General features: G+C 33.4%; 2 protein-coding genes and 1 long non-coding RNA gene across 8 annotated transcripts; 2 read left to right on the top strand and 1 right to left on the bottom strand.

Moving 5' to 3' along the window:
- Positions 1 to 2,839: 2,839 nt before the first annotated feature.
- On the bottom strand, positions 2,840 to 7,768 carry LOC106666782 (dnaJ homolog shv). The gene is made up of 5 exons (XM_014394214.2): positions 7,555 to 7,768; positions 7,077 to 7,467; positions 3,832 to 3,974; positions 3,358 to 3,770; positions 2,840 to 3,283 (listed from the first exon to the last, which is right to left on the bottom strand). Exons 1-5 carry the CDS (start codon positions 7,620 to 7,622, stop codon positions 3,219 to 3,221), a joined length of 1,080 nt encoding a protein of 359 aa, XP_014249700.1. The 5' UTR covers positions 7,623 to 7,768; the 3' UTR covers positions 2,840 to 3,218.
- On the top strand, positions 5,100 to 14,971 carry LOC106666783. 6 transcript variants are annotated; one of them, XM_014394220.2, is made up of 3 exons: positions 5,100 to 5,116; positions 10,384 to 10,863; positions 14,443 to 14,971. In XM_014394220.2, the coding sequence occupies exons 2-3, from the start codon at positions 10,713 to 10,715 to the stop codon at positions 14,925 to 14,927; spliced, it is 636 nt and encodes a 211-aa protein (XP_014249706.1). In that variant the 5' UTR covers positions 5,100 to 5,116; positions 10,384 to 10,712; the 3' UTR covers positions 14,928 to 14,971. The 6 variants fall into 6 exon arrangements, with proteins under 6 accessions (XP_014249706.1, XP_014249702.1, XP_014249704.1 ...); XM_014394216.1 differs by lacking the exon at positions 5,100 to 5,116 and adding an exon at positions 9,554 to 9,572; XM_014394218.1 differs by lacking the exon at positions 5,100 to 5,116 and adding an exon at positions 9,560 to 9,576.
- LOC112127165 lies at positions 10,872 to 14,163 on the top strand. The gene is made up of 2 exons (XR_002910420.1): positions 10,872 to 12,143; positions 13,841 to 14,163. It is a non-coding gene; the product is annotated as an uncharacterized LOC112127165 (long non-coding RNA).
- Positions 14,972 to 16,086: the final 1,115 nt, after the last annotated feature.

The following is a 16,086-nucleotide window of genomic DNA, read 5'->3' as shown; positions in this document are numbered from 1 at the left end:
CAACAAACAAAAAAATCGCAAAATCACTTTGTGATGTTTGCACAGAAAGAATAACAGTTAACACATTTTGATAAATTGCAAAAAATATGTAGAAGAAAGACATCGGTTGGAAATTCCAACCAACATCAAAGACTCGCTTGGTGATGACTTCGACCAAATAGACAAACTAACCTTCCTTAAAAAAACTAAACTAATTTCGGAAATATGAAGATAAAATGATATAATTTTAATATCAATTTAATATATAATTTAATACAAAATCATTCAAGTTCAGTATGCAATAATCTGTAATCCACTCAATGTTGGGAGGTGTCTTGGGGTGCGGTTTGGGTGCCAATCTGGTGGTGGTTGTGAAGGGGTGTCCGAGGCGTGTGATGCTGCCGGGGCCCTGGTTTCCGCTATTGGGGGTTCCTGAGCTCTGGCCCACTCACCACCCAGCTTGAAAGTTTTTTAAGGCGGAAAATGACCCAAAGCGGTTGATCGCCTTTTATAATTTAATTTTAAAAAATCGCAAAAATGTTATTATCTTTTTCGATGTAAATGGACCTGCTGAGTCGATTGGAAAAGGAATTAGGCTCGTAGGACACGTAGTTTTTATTTTTATTTTTTCTCGAAAACTACTTGTCCTACGACCCTAATTCCTTTTCCAATCGACTCAGCAGGTCCATTTACATCGAAAAAGGTAATAACATTTTTGCGATTTTTTTTTTGTTTTTGTTTTTTGCGTTTTTCTCGAAAACTACGTTTCCTATGAGCCTAATTCTTTTTCCAATCGACTCAGTAGGTCGATTGATATCGAATAAGACAATAAAAAAATTTTCGATTTTCTTTTTTTTTAGTTTTTTTCGAAAACTACGTGTCCTACGAGCCTAATTCGTTTTCCAATCGACTCAGCAGGTCCATTTGCATTGAAAAAGAAATAACATTTTTGCAATTTTTTTTTTGTTTGTTTTTTGCGTTTTTCTCGAAAACTACTTGCCAATTACCTTTTCCAATCCACTCAGCAGGTCGATTTACATCGAATAAAACTAAATTTTTTTTTAGATTTTTGCGTTTTTCTCGAAAACTACGTTTTTTATGAGCCTAATTCTTTTTCCAATCGACTGAGCTGGTCCGTTTATATCGAAAAAATCAATAACTTTTTTTTTGGCTTTTTGCATTTTTCTCGAAAACTTCGTTTCCTACGTGCGTGCCAATTACCTTTTCCAATCCACTCAGCAGGTCGATTTACATGGAAAAATACAATAAAACATTTTTCGATTTTTGTTTTTTCGCTTTTCTCGAAAACTATGTGTCCTACGAGCCTAATTCCTTTTCCAATCGACTAAGCAGGTCGATTTGCATCAAAAAGGGCAATAAAATATTTTCGATTTTTTTTTTTTGCGTTTTTCTCAAAAACAACGTGTCCTGCAAGCCTAATTCCTTTGCCAATCGACTCAGCAGGTCGATTTACATCAAAAAAGATAACATTTTTGCAATTTTTTTTATTTGTTTTTTGCGTTTTTCTCGAAAACTACGTGCCAATTACCTTTTCCAATCGACTCAGCTGATCGATTTACATCGAATAAGACAAAAAAAATTTTATTCAAGTTTATTATAAAAAAGAGTGAATGGTAGTAGTAACTAAAAATTTTAAATATCAAACTTCCTCCCTCACATAATTTACCAGCAAATGAAAATAGCCCATTCCGAATTCACAACCAGTTACCACACAACTCATCATTTTGTTAATTTAATAACTGATACAACAGTCCATCTTAGGTCCTTTTCTAATTTCTGTGTACATCAATGATATCTCTTTTCTGTCAGTCCACTGATATAGCACAATCATTAGTAAAATGTGTTTCTCTATGAAGCCAGATTTGCTTACAACTGGAACAAAAAGGAAGCCGAAATGAGGAGTTTGTAGCATGGGCAATTGAAGTCACGGTAGTTCGTATGGTTAGAGAAGTGGTGTATTGAGCCAAAGGTTATGGGTTTGATGCCCACCTCACACAAATTTTGCACTTCAAAAAGATCCTTTACAATTAATTAAACATTTCTCTGTTGGTTTTATTTTCCTTTCTTCTCAGCTAAATTCAGATGACAGTTATATGCCCCATGTCTGCCAGCTTATCTGATGCTCTACATTTATATTTTACTCTATTTGTACTGAGAAGTTAGTTATGGCACCCTCTTCACTTGCAGGTTTTACTTATTAAATCTCTGATTATACAACTTTCTACTTATAATTCTAGATGCCTTTTATTTCGTTTTTATAATTTTTCTGGATTCTGAATCATTTCAACATCTGAGAACAATCCTTTGATACTGTCCAAACTTTTTTCAATTTAAAACGTTTTAGTCATGTTTACAATTTATATTCTTAGGGACATGTTGTGACATTCAGATATTTTAGTTTCTTCCCTTAAATGTATCTAATAATGCAATTACAACGAAATAAATATATTCTATTCTATGTACACTAGGTGGTGAAATATGACTGACAACCATCACAGCAAGTATAGGCATACCAAAACAATTGGTAACAACCAAATTTCAATTTCACTAACCATGAATTTTTATTTAATTGAATATTGCGACTGTACTTGGTTATAATATTTTGGATGTTACCCAAGAATAAAATACATGCAAAATTGAGCTCAAATGTGTTTATTTGAACACAATGAAATATTCTAAATTTTTTTAAATGTTTTTGTTTTTTTTATAGATAACAACAAAGTTTTTCTTATAAATTAAATCACATCACAGTGGATAAATAAATACAAAATCCTCACTTAACAAATAAACATTTTGGCAGAACATAAATGTACAAATCAAATGAAATAAATAATTTTCATTCAACTAAGAAAGTGTATTCATATCAAAATTATTATTTAAAAAAATCCAAAATGGTAATTCAATTGGTTAATAATTCAAATTTATAAAAACTAAAAAATAAATAGATCTAAGTCAAAAATTTCTCAAGGAAAACTACCAGTTTAAATTGAAGATTTTTCAAACTCATACACTTTAAAAACACTGATACAGGAAACAATCAGACACAATTTGAAATGTTCAAAAATTCATCTTACACAAATAATAGGTCAACATTTAGTCTCTCGTTTTACATTTTAAGTGGGAATAACTTTTTGTCTCTGTTTTGCACGAGTAGCACCCAACATTTTTGGTATTTATAAAAATTGGCCTATAAATATTTGTTTTTAATATCTCCACAGTTAGAAACCATGTAATCCATTATAAACATTGTTCACAGATTTCTGTTTGAGAATTTCTTTGAGACCTATAACAAAAATTAGTTTTTGTATTAAAAAAAAATTAAGAATGTACATAATAATTTGTCCTTTAAATACTCACTGTTCTTTTCTTCTTCTGTGAATTCATTTTTAGGAAATTCTACATCAAATGTGATGTACAATACACCATGTAAATTATTATTTTCATAATTAGGCATTCCTTCGCCCTTCTTTCTTATTCTAGCACCAGGCCATGTTACTTTTTCTCGTTGAATTTTTACCATTCTACCGTCTAGGTGTTCAATTTCCATTGAGAAGCCTGTTAGGGCGTCTACTAACGAGATTGTAACATTTGTGTACAAATCATCTCCTCGCCTTTCAAAGACGGGGTGAGGGACAGTCTTGATCTTCAAGACTAAATCACCTGGATCTCCATCTATATGTGGTTCACCTTCGGCAATAAATCTGACTTCTTGACGGTCTACCATGCCCTGTTCTATTTCGACTTCTAACAATCTGCTCTCGGTGACAAATCTGTAAAAAGTTTGTTGTTAATAAAGTATAATTCTATGATCATTTCAAGCTTCTTCATTACTTGACATTGGGGCATTCATCGCAAACCGTTTGCTGCATCATTTGGTACCTCCCCGGGCCAAGTTGTCTCGTCTGCATTTCTTGTCGACAATTGCATTTTCGTGTGCCTGATGCAGGCTTCATAACAGGTTTTTTCCTTGTAATCTGGACAAACAATTTTAAAAAATTAAAGCAAATTCGCACACTGTCAACCATATGCCACAGTTTTATTATATTAAAGTCACTAATTTCGTGGTCCGCTTGACCAATTAATACATTACAATTAATTAAGGTTTTTAGTTGAGATGAAAAAAAGTTAATGGCACGAGGGGGATTCGAACCCACGATCTTCGGCTAGATACACCACTGCTCTATCGCTTGAGCTATTGTGACCTCGATCCACTCGGACAACAACTTCCTATCTCAACCCCACCTTATGGGTCAAGCGGACCACGAAATTAGTGAATTCAATGAATTAAAATGAAGTACACTTCACTAATGCTCTCCGTGGCCATTTCATTTGTCGTCGAGAATCCAATCTGATTACACGACATTTGAAAAATGGCAAAAAGGAGGGAAAACTCATAAGGTGGGGTTGAGATAGGAAGTTGATGTCAGTGTGGATCGAGCCTCGAGGTCCCGATAGCACAAGTGGTAGAGCAGCGGCATATCTAGCCGAAGATCGTGGGTTCGAATCCCGCTCGTGCCATTAACTTTTTTTCATCTCAACCAAAAAAACCGGTTACAATTAATTGTAATTATATTAAAGGTCAAATCTTTCATATCTTAGCCGTTGAAAAGGGGCTTCCATGTCAGACTCTTGGCTCGTAGATTCCACAGTTGTGGGTTCGAGTCCCTCTTCATCCTTATATTTCTGTCCTTTCCCCCTCCCACAAAAATATTCCTTTCGTTACACAGGCATTACTTCATTAATAATTCAGTGAATAGCAGTATAGCACATGTTTCAATGAATAAGTCTGGTAATAAGCAGGGTGAGGGGCAACAAAGTCACCAATCAATTAGGAGGGAAAAAATCATAACCAAATATTCAGCAATATGCAGAACTCAATAAGAATTCTCAATATTATAAAACATTTCAATGTCTACTTGTAATGTCAGAATCATAATTTACAATAATTTGTAATTTATAACAAATGTCATGTTTTTTAAAATACAAACAATTTCACTAGTTACTTCAAAAACAATTTTCTTCCAATTTCATTCTCCTAATAAGGATTTTGTTCTGTGATCATATCAATTGTACAAGAAGTGTTTCTATAAGCAAATGTTCCACTTCCACAACATAGGTAAAATTTCAATTGGTCTTACACTTGTGTTTTTGAATGCTAAAATGAAAAGTTAAAAATATACATATATATTCTAATGGGTGTAAGGTAAAATTGTTAAACCCATCTGTTGTATGGCAGTTTCTATTTCTTGTAAAGGAAATGTGAGATATACTTCTTCGAACTACTACCAATTATTATGATTAAATTTAAGAAAGAGACATCTCGTAATAAAAAAACATTTAAAAAAAGCAAGAAATCATGGTAGAAAAAACAACAGTTAGGATACAAATTTTATAGGAAGCATATGGAATCTCATTTGGATATATATTATTAAAAACAGAATATTAACACATGAATGAAAGAAACCGGGGACCGCGGTAGCCAAGTGGTTAGCATGAGAGACTCTCACGCCGCGGTCGTGGGTTCGATTCCCACCGTCGCCTCTGGCCCTTTTTTCCCGATAACCCCCAATTTGAACAACACATATATAAGAATTCGTCATGGCTAATATGCAAAGATCATAAGGGGAAAAAAAAAAAAAAGATGATATCAAACAGGGTGTTGCAATACTGTGCCATTTAACACGTTCAATGCAACTGATCCTCAGGAAGTTAACTGTTCATAATGCACTAAATTAATTAATTTTGAAAACAATTTGCTGCCACCCAGGAAAACTGAAAATTGAAATTCGGGCCAGTATTGTATGAACAACTTTGGTAGCTTCTATTTTGCAATCATAGTATGCAAATGGATCTTAATCCCAAATCCCAAAAAACTTTTTTCATGGAGATAGCACTACAATCTTATATTAGGTGTGATTGGGTTTTGCCTACCTCCTTGCAAAATATATTTTCAGTATTAGAAATATCGACCAATTTTTCACTTGTGAACACTCTGGATCAAAGTATGGTCTTGAAGAAGAAAACAAATTTAGTATAGTAGTTTATCACGGCAAAACAACCTTAAATATGTCTATGGATTAACTACCTCAATAATAGGTGGGAAGCTTGGTAGTAGCCAGTAAATTTGCCTTCTTCAAGACCATACCTTGATCCAGAGTGCTCGTAAAATATATGTTGGAACCTATTCTGAAATCTCTATTTAGGTTGAATTGAGTACATCTATCAATTCCATGGGCTTCAGTTTGGAAGATGCTTGTGGAGTACAATTGAACTTCCCATAAGCAGACAAACCTTGGCATGGAATTTTTTCAACTTATTAGAAGGAAAAATATAATATATAGAATTTCCTCTTTTTGGACAGACAAGTTGAAGATTGCAAAATGCCTAAACATCTACCATACCGACCCAGCAAGGATAGGCAGAACAAACAATCGGTAACGAACAAATTACTGAAAAAATATTAGATATGTTAAGTGAAAGTAAAAAAGAATGAATGTAAACAGATTAGGCACAGATACTAATTTTCTTTTTCTCATGGACTTGTTCAATTTTACTACGTTTTCTAAAGAAAGGTGTTTTTTTTGTAATTCACCTCCCAAGCGATTTGACAACACGACTAACTGACTTAGAACTGACCAGGAAGCACCAAAGCCATTTGTGAGGGTTGTGAAACTTCCCAAATGCTAGTCAACTATCATTCATGAAATGTTGAGTTACTTTTCGCTGTCTGAGTCCGTTTATTAGAATGTCTAGTTATTGGTAGTAATTTTTTTAGTAAATTAAATTGAATAATGCTTGGGAAAATAAAACTATTCAGTTATTATATGAGTTTGTTTGGTGATTTAATTTTGGGACAAAATACTCCTGACCATCTCACATGATAAATCCATCGGTACACCAAAAAGCAGCTTGGCTATCGAAGTAGCTTTTTTTGCTTTCTGTTCCCAGCTAAATTTAACATACACAACAGTAGGGTTGCATATTAAACTCTGTGGTCAGTCTAGTAAGGAAAATCTTTCTTCATGCAAAAGACAAAAGGTAAAGAAATGGGAAAAAATATTAAATAAACAAGATACCTCAACGAAATTGCCATTATATAATTCTTCGAGTGAGACAGGCAAATCCATGACGATGGTGGCACCTTTGGGAGTCTCTCTGTTCCTTCCTCCATCACCGTTGGAAAAGTGGAAGCCAAAGTCTCCAAAAAAGCTTGCAAACGGGTCCATGGAATTGTCCATCATTCCGTCCTTTTTGAGGCATTCTTCCCCACACTTATTGTATTTATCTCTCTTGTCCGGGTTGGAAAGAACTTCATAGGCAGCACTAAGATCACTAAATTTCTCAGCTGCCTCCGGGTCGTTTTTGTTCTTATCCGGGTGAAGCTCTTTCGCCAATTTCCTGTAGGCCTTTTTTATTTGATTTGTATTCGCGTCCTTCCGCACACCGAGAATCTTGTAAAAGTTCCTCCTGTTCCATGGAAACCGGTTTAAAAATTCAGAGCATTTGACTTTGTAAGTAGATAAAGCAATAAAGAACAATTAAGAGAATACTCACTCGGCTAGGATGAGGGAACAAAACGTTAAATTAATTAGTAGGATTGTTAAAATCTTTAATGCATCCATAGTTGAAATTCAAGGGGAACTGTTAAAAAATAAGAATGAAATTTCCATCATTCCTCTCCATCCGTGTACGAATCTTATTGGCCAGCTCCACCAGGGCCTTTACAATTTTGTTACATCTTCAACCCACAAATAACCTCCCAAATTTTGTGTAACAATAAATTTATAACAAGCACCTCGACTTTTGTTATATCAAGTAACTTCAGACTTAGCACGGAGGGACCCATAAATGTTTGCTAAATTGGGGTAGTTTGTGACATTGTGACATCAAACCGCATTTATGTATTTGTATTTTCAATTTCAAAAATAGCATCCCAAACAAAAGCCAGTTGACAAATAATTATTTGCGAAAAAATGAAACCAATAGCTGCTATTTCTGAAAAATTGTATTAACATCAACTTCATTAATTGAATAAAATACAATAAATAATACGTAAGACCTTGGCTTTCCTGTGTATGAAGATAAGCACACAACTAAACAATCGTTTTCTTAAATGAGAAATACTTCGGAGTCATCTTTGACCAAAAGCTAACATGGTCAAAATCACCTTTGTCAGGTAGAAAAAACTGGAGCCTAAAATCCGAAATGATAGCTTAAAACCTACAGGTCTCCAGCCAGGGAGTGATTGACTGACGGAAAAATACCCTGCAGTCAGTGGAAAGGCTCTTAAGCAGTACCCAAAAGATGGTATGCCATGCGCGCTGACTGCTACCTCAGAGATTTTTTAAATCTACCACATTTTCATTCTGGAGTAAAGACAGGCTCTTTAAGCCACCTCCAAGATGCCCTATAAATAAAACAATGATTTTGAAATGGTGTAATATTTGGCATGCCTATGGATGTTCGCAAAGAAACGCCAAGTTATAGTACCAGAATGTGCAGCATAGAAGAAATGTCTAGTCAACACTGACGGTTTTCCCAGAACCAAACACCGAAGGTGTATTTATAAGATTTAAAAAAAAATAACACCCAACTGCTTTTGGAAAATATGCAATGTTTCAGACTGTAATGAGGTATTCAAACGCTGTGAAAAATATTTAAAAGCCTGAGAATAGATAGTCTCAAACTTAACATATACACTGATGCCATGCTGTGCTCAAAATGGCTTCACCTCAGATAGAACATGGACAGTATTGGATTAGGAGAATATACTGGGTCTGATGGTACTTAGGACAGAAGTGTTACAAAGAAGCTGAAAAAATAGCTAAACCCATCAACGCCAAATAGGTACGCAAAATTTAAAACTGTGAACCTGAGAAACAACATCAGCATATACTCAAGAAAGTCTTACCTTAAATTTGAAAGGTCATGGACAGTATGGAATTGTTTGAGTGTATTGGGAGAATAAACTGTCTTTCCTGGGTCCGAGGGTTTCAGGAGAAAAGGGAAACATAAAGGCTGATAAAATAGTCAAACTCATCAGCAATACCATAGGCTTCAAAATTTTCTGTAAAATTTCACACTGCATTCCTACTGGAACAACACCTCAGCACTTTGACAAGAAAGTTTTGCCTTAAATTTAAAAGATAGACGGTATGAGACTACTTGAATGTACTAGGAAAAACAACAGTCTGTTGTCTAAGTCAGAGGGTGCACAAGACAGACGGGTAACAAAGAGGCTGATAAACGAGCCAAACCCATCAGCAATGCCAATAGATCACATATAACAACATATGTAAAATTTAAAACATTGTGCCTGGAAGAATTTTTGCATCAGGACTTTGTCAAGAAAGTCTTGCTTTAAATAGAAACATTATGGACAGTATGGGATTGCATGAGTCTACTGGGAGAATAATTTGTCTCTTGTCTTAGTCTGAGAGTAATAAGGCTTTAAACAATAAATAAATGAAAACTGCATACTAGTAGAACAACACTCCAATCAAGAAAGCCTTGCCCCAAATTTAACACAATTACTGCAGCATGCAACCGGTCTTCTACTGCTGCAATATACCGTAGGTATATATATGAAAAACCTGAGTAGCAGAAGAAAAGCTATGTAGGTTTGTTTTTCTGAAGCAAATCTGTTTTTGAATTACATGTTCAAAACTTGTATTTGAGGTCTGTAAGGCAATCAGTATTATTTGAAGTTTTGTATCCCAGTCGTATCATAGCTGCTTTCATCTGAGTTGCATTTAACAGTTGCCATCTTCAGTCAGTGGTGGGTTTTCCTAACTCTCAAATTCATCACTTTTCAGACCACACAGTGGAAGAAATTTGCCTTATTTTCAAAACAAGCTTTTTGTAAGATTTATCAAAAATATGTTTCTTCCAAACTATTGTATGAGAGGAAAAAAGGACATATATGTATATATCAGTGGAAAATTCCAAAAATTCTATCAAGTCTCCATAGAGAGTGTAAAATATGTAAAATGCAACTAGTAAAGAAGAAAATGGCCTGCTTTGGGTGCAATTAGATTATTATGTTCATTTCAAGCCAATAAAAGTATATTTATATCCATTTTTTCAGAATTGAGGAACATATGTGCATAGATAGTTTGTTTTTTTACATTTGAAACTGTAATTGTTTATTTTATTTTATTTACTTTATTTTGAAAAAGATCCATGTAGTTTAATTGCGTGTATTGTTCCTAACAAAATTCCCATGAAACAATAATTTATTAAGCAAAAAATATTTAATTTGTATGTAATTATTTTCATGGTTACAATTTTTTAATTTAAATATTTAAAAAAATCACATTGAAAAATAACAAAAATCTGATATTAACATATTCTCCTAAAACAAACTTTCAATTTTTTTTCCAGACATATGTATTCATCAAAATGAGGGCTATCAAATCCAAATTTTTTTGTAAAAATGCAAAAATATGATTATTTATCATAAATAGAAAGCGATCGATGTCCACCCGCTCAGACCTACGGCCGAATGTGCTGACTTTTGGATCAGGGTTGGGTTGAATTGACATTCTTCGATAAAAACACATCAAATTAAGACATTCCTCTTGAGAAATTGTGAACAGCAAATGAGAAGGCATGCTGTTGTACTGAGCCATCTCCATTTAGTTCAATTTAGTCCTCCAAAAAGTATATATCTTTGCACCAAACCGAATTGGAGAAATCTCCACTGAAAAGCGATGAGCCATCAGCCACAAGTCGACTGCGATACCTGCTCTGCATCGTTCACCAAACTGACTCTTGCCCTCCTCCTCGTAGTTCCAGTCGGTGCTGCTGTTTATTTCTGGAGGAAAAAATGCATTTTAGAACATCAACTCCATAATTTAGAAGGTAAATGTTGTTTTTTTATTTTCTAAACACTATTTTGATTTCCACATGCACTTTTATCAGTTGAATCAAATTTAAAAATTTTCCACGAAGGAAATCTAGTATGAGTTAAAGATATGCATTTTAATTTTTTTTTTTTTTTAAAGTAAATTCAATTTTCCTTTAACTTTTTAGATCTTAAACTTATTACAGAAATTAATATGTTTCTAGTGTATGGTAGAAAGTAAATCAAGTACACTGAAAGGAAAAATGTGGCCACCTTAGAATTTTTACTTTTTTGTTTACTTGAATATAACACAATTTTATTATAATTTTTAAAGACGTGACTTTAATGACTTTCCTAACACTTCACTTATCTTTAAATCATTTTTTAAAATACTTTGCCAGCAGTTCTTTGTCTCTTTGCTTTTTCGCTGTCACAATTTTGGAAAAAGTTTTGCCACCCACAGATTTAGTGATATTTTAGCGTTTTATTAATAATTGATAGTTAGGGATGGGAATAAGGGTTGAATTTTGTATTTTAAACTAAATACTCAAATCAGAATACAGAAAAAATACATTAACAATGATTTTAAGCATTTAATTTAAAATATAAAGGCCACTTTTTTCCGACCAGGGATTTTGGCTATAAAGATTTTAAAGTATTTGTGTACTAATAATCTACATAAGTCTGATGCATTTATTGTTTGTACTACATGTCATTATTCACATTGTCACACTAATTATTATGTTAAAATATTAAAAAATGTTAATTTAATATATTTTTGCTTTATTTTTTGTCCCCGTCAAAATGATTAGATCGTCCAATTTCACTATTTTTTCCATTTGCCTGTAGGAAGTAAATTTCATTCGAAATTCCTCCTTGTATAATTGTATATTATGGGACTCTTATTTAATTATCTGATTTTGCAAAGAAACATGCATGTGAATTTTCAGATTGTTGTTTATTGTGACCACCAAATTAACCACCAAATGGCATATTTGTCCATATAAATAAAAATAATTTCATTAAGATCTGTATATCTTTATGCTCAAAGGTGTTCTTTCTTATCTCGACCAACTGACTTAACTTTCCCTGACTTTATGCCTGTGTATTTCTTCATGAACAGAAAAATTCAGAATCGTCATTTTTCAAATTAGAATGTTATCAGTCAAAAAGGAACAATAAAGACGTTTAACAAGTTATAATCAGTACAACTCTACTAATTGTGTGCTGTTGGAGATAGTGAATATCATAACTCATACAAATATTTTTGACTATTCGAAATTAATGAAGCATTGAGGTTATTACTTTTTTATAAGTAAATTGTGTAACTTTGAAACTTTAATTTTTTTCCGCACATTATTCAACAAGTGAATAGATTATGTTGATCATTGTAGAGAATTAATGTTGACAAATTTATTGTCTTATGTGTCCTAGCTGAAATTTTTATTTGATTCTTTTACCCCTTGACTAAATAATTTATGTGGAAATGTGTTGTAAAACCTATCAGTCATTTAACTAGAAACCATGGAGGCCAAGGTATGGTGCCCAATTCACCCAGAAACCATGCTTGCAGTTTGGAGTTTGATTTATATCACCCAGTATGTTGTATCTATTACGCAGCATTTTTTAAAAAATATTTATACCATTGTCACAGAAAAGTTTAAATGGTGGTAAAAAAATAACTTAATTACAATAATGTACTAAATTCTTATAGTCTACATGTGGACAAGTTCTTTTGCTATTTTTTTGAGGTTTTATGGGATTTATAAACGTTAAAATTCCATTGAAAGATAAATCTAGGGGGCCGCGGTAGCTGAGTGGTTAGCGTGAGACTCTCGGCTCATAGATCCCACAGTCGTGGGTTCGATTCTCACCGTCGCCTCTGGCCTTTTTTTCATGCTACCCTTCCCCCCCCAAAAAAAACGAATACACGTAATACATTGTCATTGGCTAATATGCTCAGAACATAAAGCCATTAAAAAAAATTTAAAAAAAAAAAAAAAAATTTTATCATAAATTTTCATTGAGAAGAATAAGAAGAGGCTGCGAAGCGATGAAGAATAATTATAATTTATAACAGAACAAATTAAATATAGAAAGAAGTGTTATTTTAAATAAATAAAAAAGAAAACTATGAATAAAAACTGAGATGGAATGTCTTTTGTTTTGTTGTTTTTTTGTTTGTTTTTTGCTTCACAGCCAAATGTAAGGGCAAGGACGACTTTGGGCTGTCCATTCAGAAAAGAAGGGATGATAAAAATGTGGAAGAACCTTTGAACCACTCCTCTATTAAAGAGAATGTCAGGTACCTAAACAAAACGCTGAATGAAACAAATCTTAAACTTCTGGACCTCATGGAAACAGTCATTTGTTTGACAGAACATGTCCAGACAATTCACTGTGACAATAAAGCGATTGTGGAGAGATTGAACATGATAGAAAACAAAAGAGCAAGTCATTAATTATGGCTTAAATAAATCACAATTAAGAAAATAAAATAGTTTGTTTCATTTAAAAAATTCAGTTAGTATTTACAATAAAATAGTAATGCTTTGATACCAAAATCCAATGTTTTTATTTTTATTATTTAATTTTTAACATTCAGTTTTTTTTTTTTTTTTTTTTTTTTGAACAGTTCATTTTTCATCCGTACCTTGTAGCACATTGCAGAGTTGATTAGAAGCAAATTCCATCCTTTTCTATTCATAGAGAGAGCTGAAATAAATTCAACATGAAGAACAACCGAATACCAACAATGTCATGATTTATGGCATTCACTTCCCAAAGTGCATTGGAAGAGTTAAAAAATCTAGAACAAGATGTGGGCCATTAAAAAATATTAAAAAGAAAAATGTGAAACTTAACAATCATGAAATAATTAATGTTTCTTTACTTCAATTTCATTATTTAATCCAAATAAAGCACATAAATTGTTTTTAGTTTAAAACAACCTAATTTCAGTAAGATTATTTAGGAGCTGATTTTGATTCACAGAAATTCATGGGAGGCGTAGAATAGAAGAAAGATGTGGAATTAATACCAACTCGTTTACGGCACTCGGCCTTTCAGACAAGTTCAAAAGAACGGTAACGCTAGATGATGTCTATTCAAAACAAGAGCAAATTGTTGAGGGACTCTGCTGGCTTGCCCGGCAAGTTGAAAAACTCAAAGAAGATCAATCATTTCTTAAGGATAGTGTCATCTCATCGCCTAAGGAAAGCAAACAGAAGCGAGATGCTAGCTCAAGCTCACGAAAACAAGAACCTACACCAAAAAGTTCGCTAAAGGATAATGAAATATAAATGTTTAAAACAATATCCAAAAGTTATTGCTATAACTTAAAACCATAGTAATTTTTACCTTCAAAGTGTACTGGTTAATATAACAAATACCAATTTCCTCTCTAAGAATACATTTTTAAGCTAAAAGCATAAAATAAAAGACCTGTTGATTTAAAATCTCCTATTAATAGTTTAGAAGTTAAAATAATACTTAAATTAATTGAAATTACTGTTAATCCAAAATAAAAAGTAATTTATGTAATTTCATTCTCGTATTTTTAATTGTAGAGTATGCTTTTAATTTTGCAAATTTAGGCGATATGTTTACAGATTACCATCTACTGGAGAAAATAGGACTTAACAGATCAAGGAAAAAGAGCAGAATAAATCAAGAGCTGCATCAAAAGAGCCTTATTGGGTCTGGGATCAAAGGTGAAAGCAAAAGCTTCTATCAAACAAGCATGGGTTTCAGTAGTAGGCTCAATGCTGAATACCAGAAAAACATTGTACATAAAGAGAAAGAAGCCTGCATTCCGACCAACCTGAAAAAGGAGAGTAAACTACAAAAACCGACTGAGATAGGACACATCAAAGATCCGTATTCGAAAAAGAATTTGGCCAGCACTGTCAACTGGCTATCAAAGACGCTCCAGGCGACCAATATGTCTCTTCTTGAGTTGATGGAAGCTGTTATGCAAGTCACAAACGATGTTAAAGTTATTCATGGAGATAATTTGTACATATCGAGACGCCTCACTGTTTTGGAAAATCAATGTCCTAAGTCCCAAAGAAAACTATAATGTTATATTCTGCCTTCCGTCAAATTAAATTATCATTATAAAATTCTTTTTCATTTCTTCTTCACCAGGCTACAAAAAAGCTGAAATACTGCTATTTTAAAAAATAGTTTTTATTTTATTTATAAAGATATAATACATTCATATTGAGTTTTCAACTACAACCTTCTACAGACAATAAACCTAACAAATAAGTGATGATACTATTTTATATGAAACATAAAAATATAAACATTAGGGATCTGGGTTCAAATCCAAGATTACCATGGAATTTTTTTTGGGGGAAAAAAAACAATAACTATCCCTAACCCCCCCCCCCCAAAAAAAATGACCACTAGATGTTTGCCAGCCCAAAATTAATACAGATTACAAAATGGAGTTGGCCTCTTTAAAACCTGCATGTCATGACCAGTATTTGTCTATTGTGTCCACACGGTAGTGACACATTAAGCCTCATTAAGCTTAAGGCATTTTACCAGAATTCAAAGCTTTTTTAAGGATTCCCATCAGTGGGCTTTTCCTCTCCCAGAAGTAATTATCTCAGCCTACATAACCCTTCACACCAGCAGAGGACTTTGTTCTGCTGTTCTTCTTCTTCCTGGCTTTACCTGCCAGGCTTGTTTCTGCCCTGTTGAGTACACATCTGCCTCCGGAGTCTGCTGTTAGTTTGAACTGGGAACTTTATGGATCCATGCTTTTGGTCATGTGGTATGCCACAAAATAATTCCTGGCTAATAAGTGTCTTCATTGAACTTTCTTTGGTCAATTTATAAACTACTTCATTACTCTTCTACCCTGGTACCCACCCAGACAAGGGTAATTTTGTTATTCCCTATGTTTGACAATGCCATAATGCAATATCAAACAATTCTGGATTATACTTCTGATGTGGTAATTGCCCTTAGTGTTGTTTGAGTAGATAGCTATTCTTCTATTAATGTACCTAGTCTTTTAATCTCCTTGGCACAGTGCTCAATAGACAGTCTTCTTAAAAGATGGTGGCATATTGCCCAAGGCTTATATGAATTCTACTGGTCCTTTGGTCTATTTCTTTCTACAAATACCAGCTCCTGGTTCATACTCGATCTTGGAGCTATCTGTGTACCCTTATTGTTGGCATAAACTGGGATCCATTTCTCCCAGTCTGCTTTAGTAAGTATTT

The sequence above is a fragment of the Cimex lectularius genome, unplaced genomic scaffold (genome assembly GCF_000648675.2).
Source record: "Cimex lectularius strain Harlan isolate CLEC.00 unplaced genomic scaffold, Clec_2.1 scaffold223, whole genome shotgun sequence".
NCBI classification, from domain to species: Eukaryota; Metazoa; Arthropoda; class Insecta; order Hemiptera; family Cimicidae; genus Cimex; species Cimex lectularius.
Note: the sequence above shows the minus strand (reverse complement) of the source record. Positions and strands in the feature narration are given on the sequence as shown.

What these genes read in the sequence shown, in the direction of transcription:
- LOC106666783 (XM_014394220.2), top strand. Translation starts at nt 10,713, where the DNA reads ATGAGCCATCAGCCACAAGTCGACTGCGATACCTGCTCTGCATCGTTC. An exon ending in TCAACTCCATAATTTAGAAG is followed by an intron (nt 10,864 to 14,442) that starts GTAAATGTTGTT and finishes TTGCAAATTTAG; the next exon opens with GCGATATGTTTACAGATTAC.
- LOC106666782 (XM_014394214.2), bottom strand. Translation starts at nt 7,622, where the DNA reads ATGGATGCATTAAAGATTTTAACAATCCTACTAATTAATTTAACGTTT. An exon ending in ATAATGGCAATTTCGTTGAG is followed by an intron (nt 3,975 to 7,076) that starts GTATCTTGTTTA and finishes TTGTTTGTCCAG; the next exon opens with ATTACAAGGAAAAAACCTGT. An exon ending in CACAGAAGAAGAAAAGAACA is followed by an intron (nt 3,284 to 3,357) that starts GTGAGTATTTAA and finishes TTTTTGTTATAG; the next exon opens with GTCTCAAAGAAATTCTCAAA.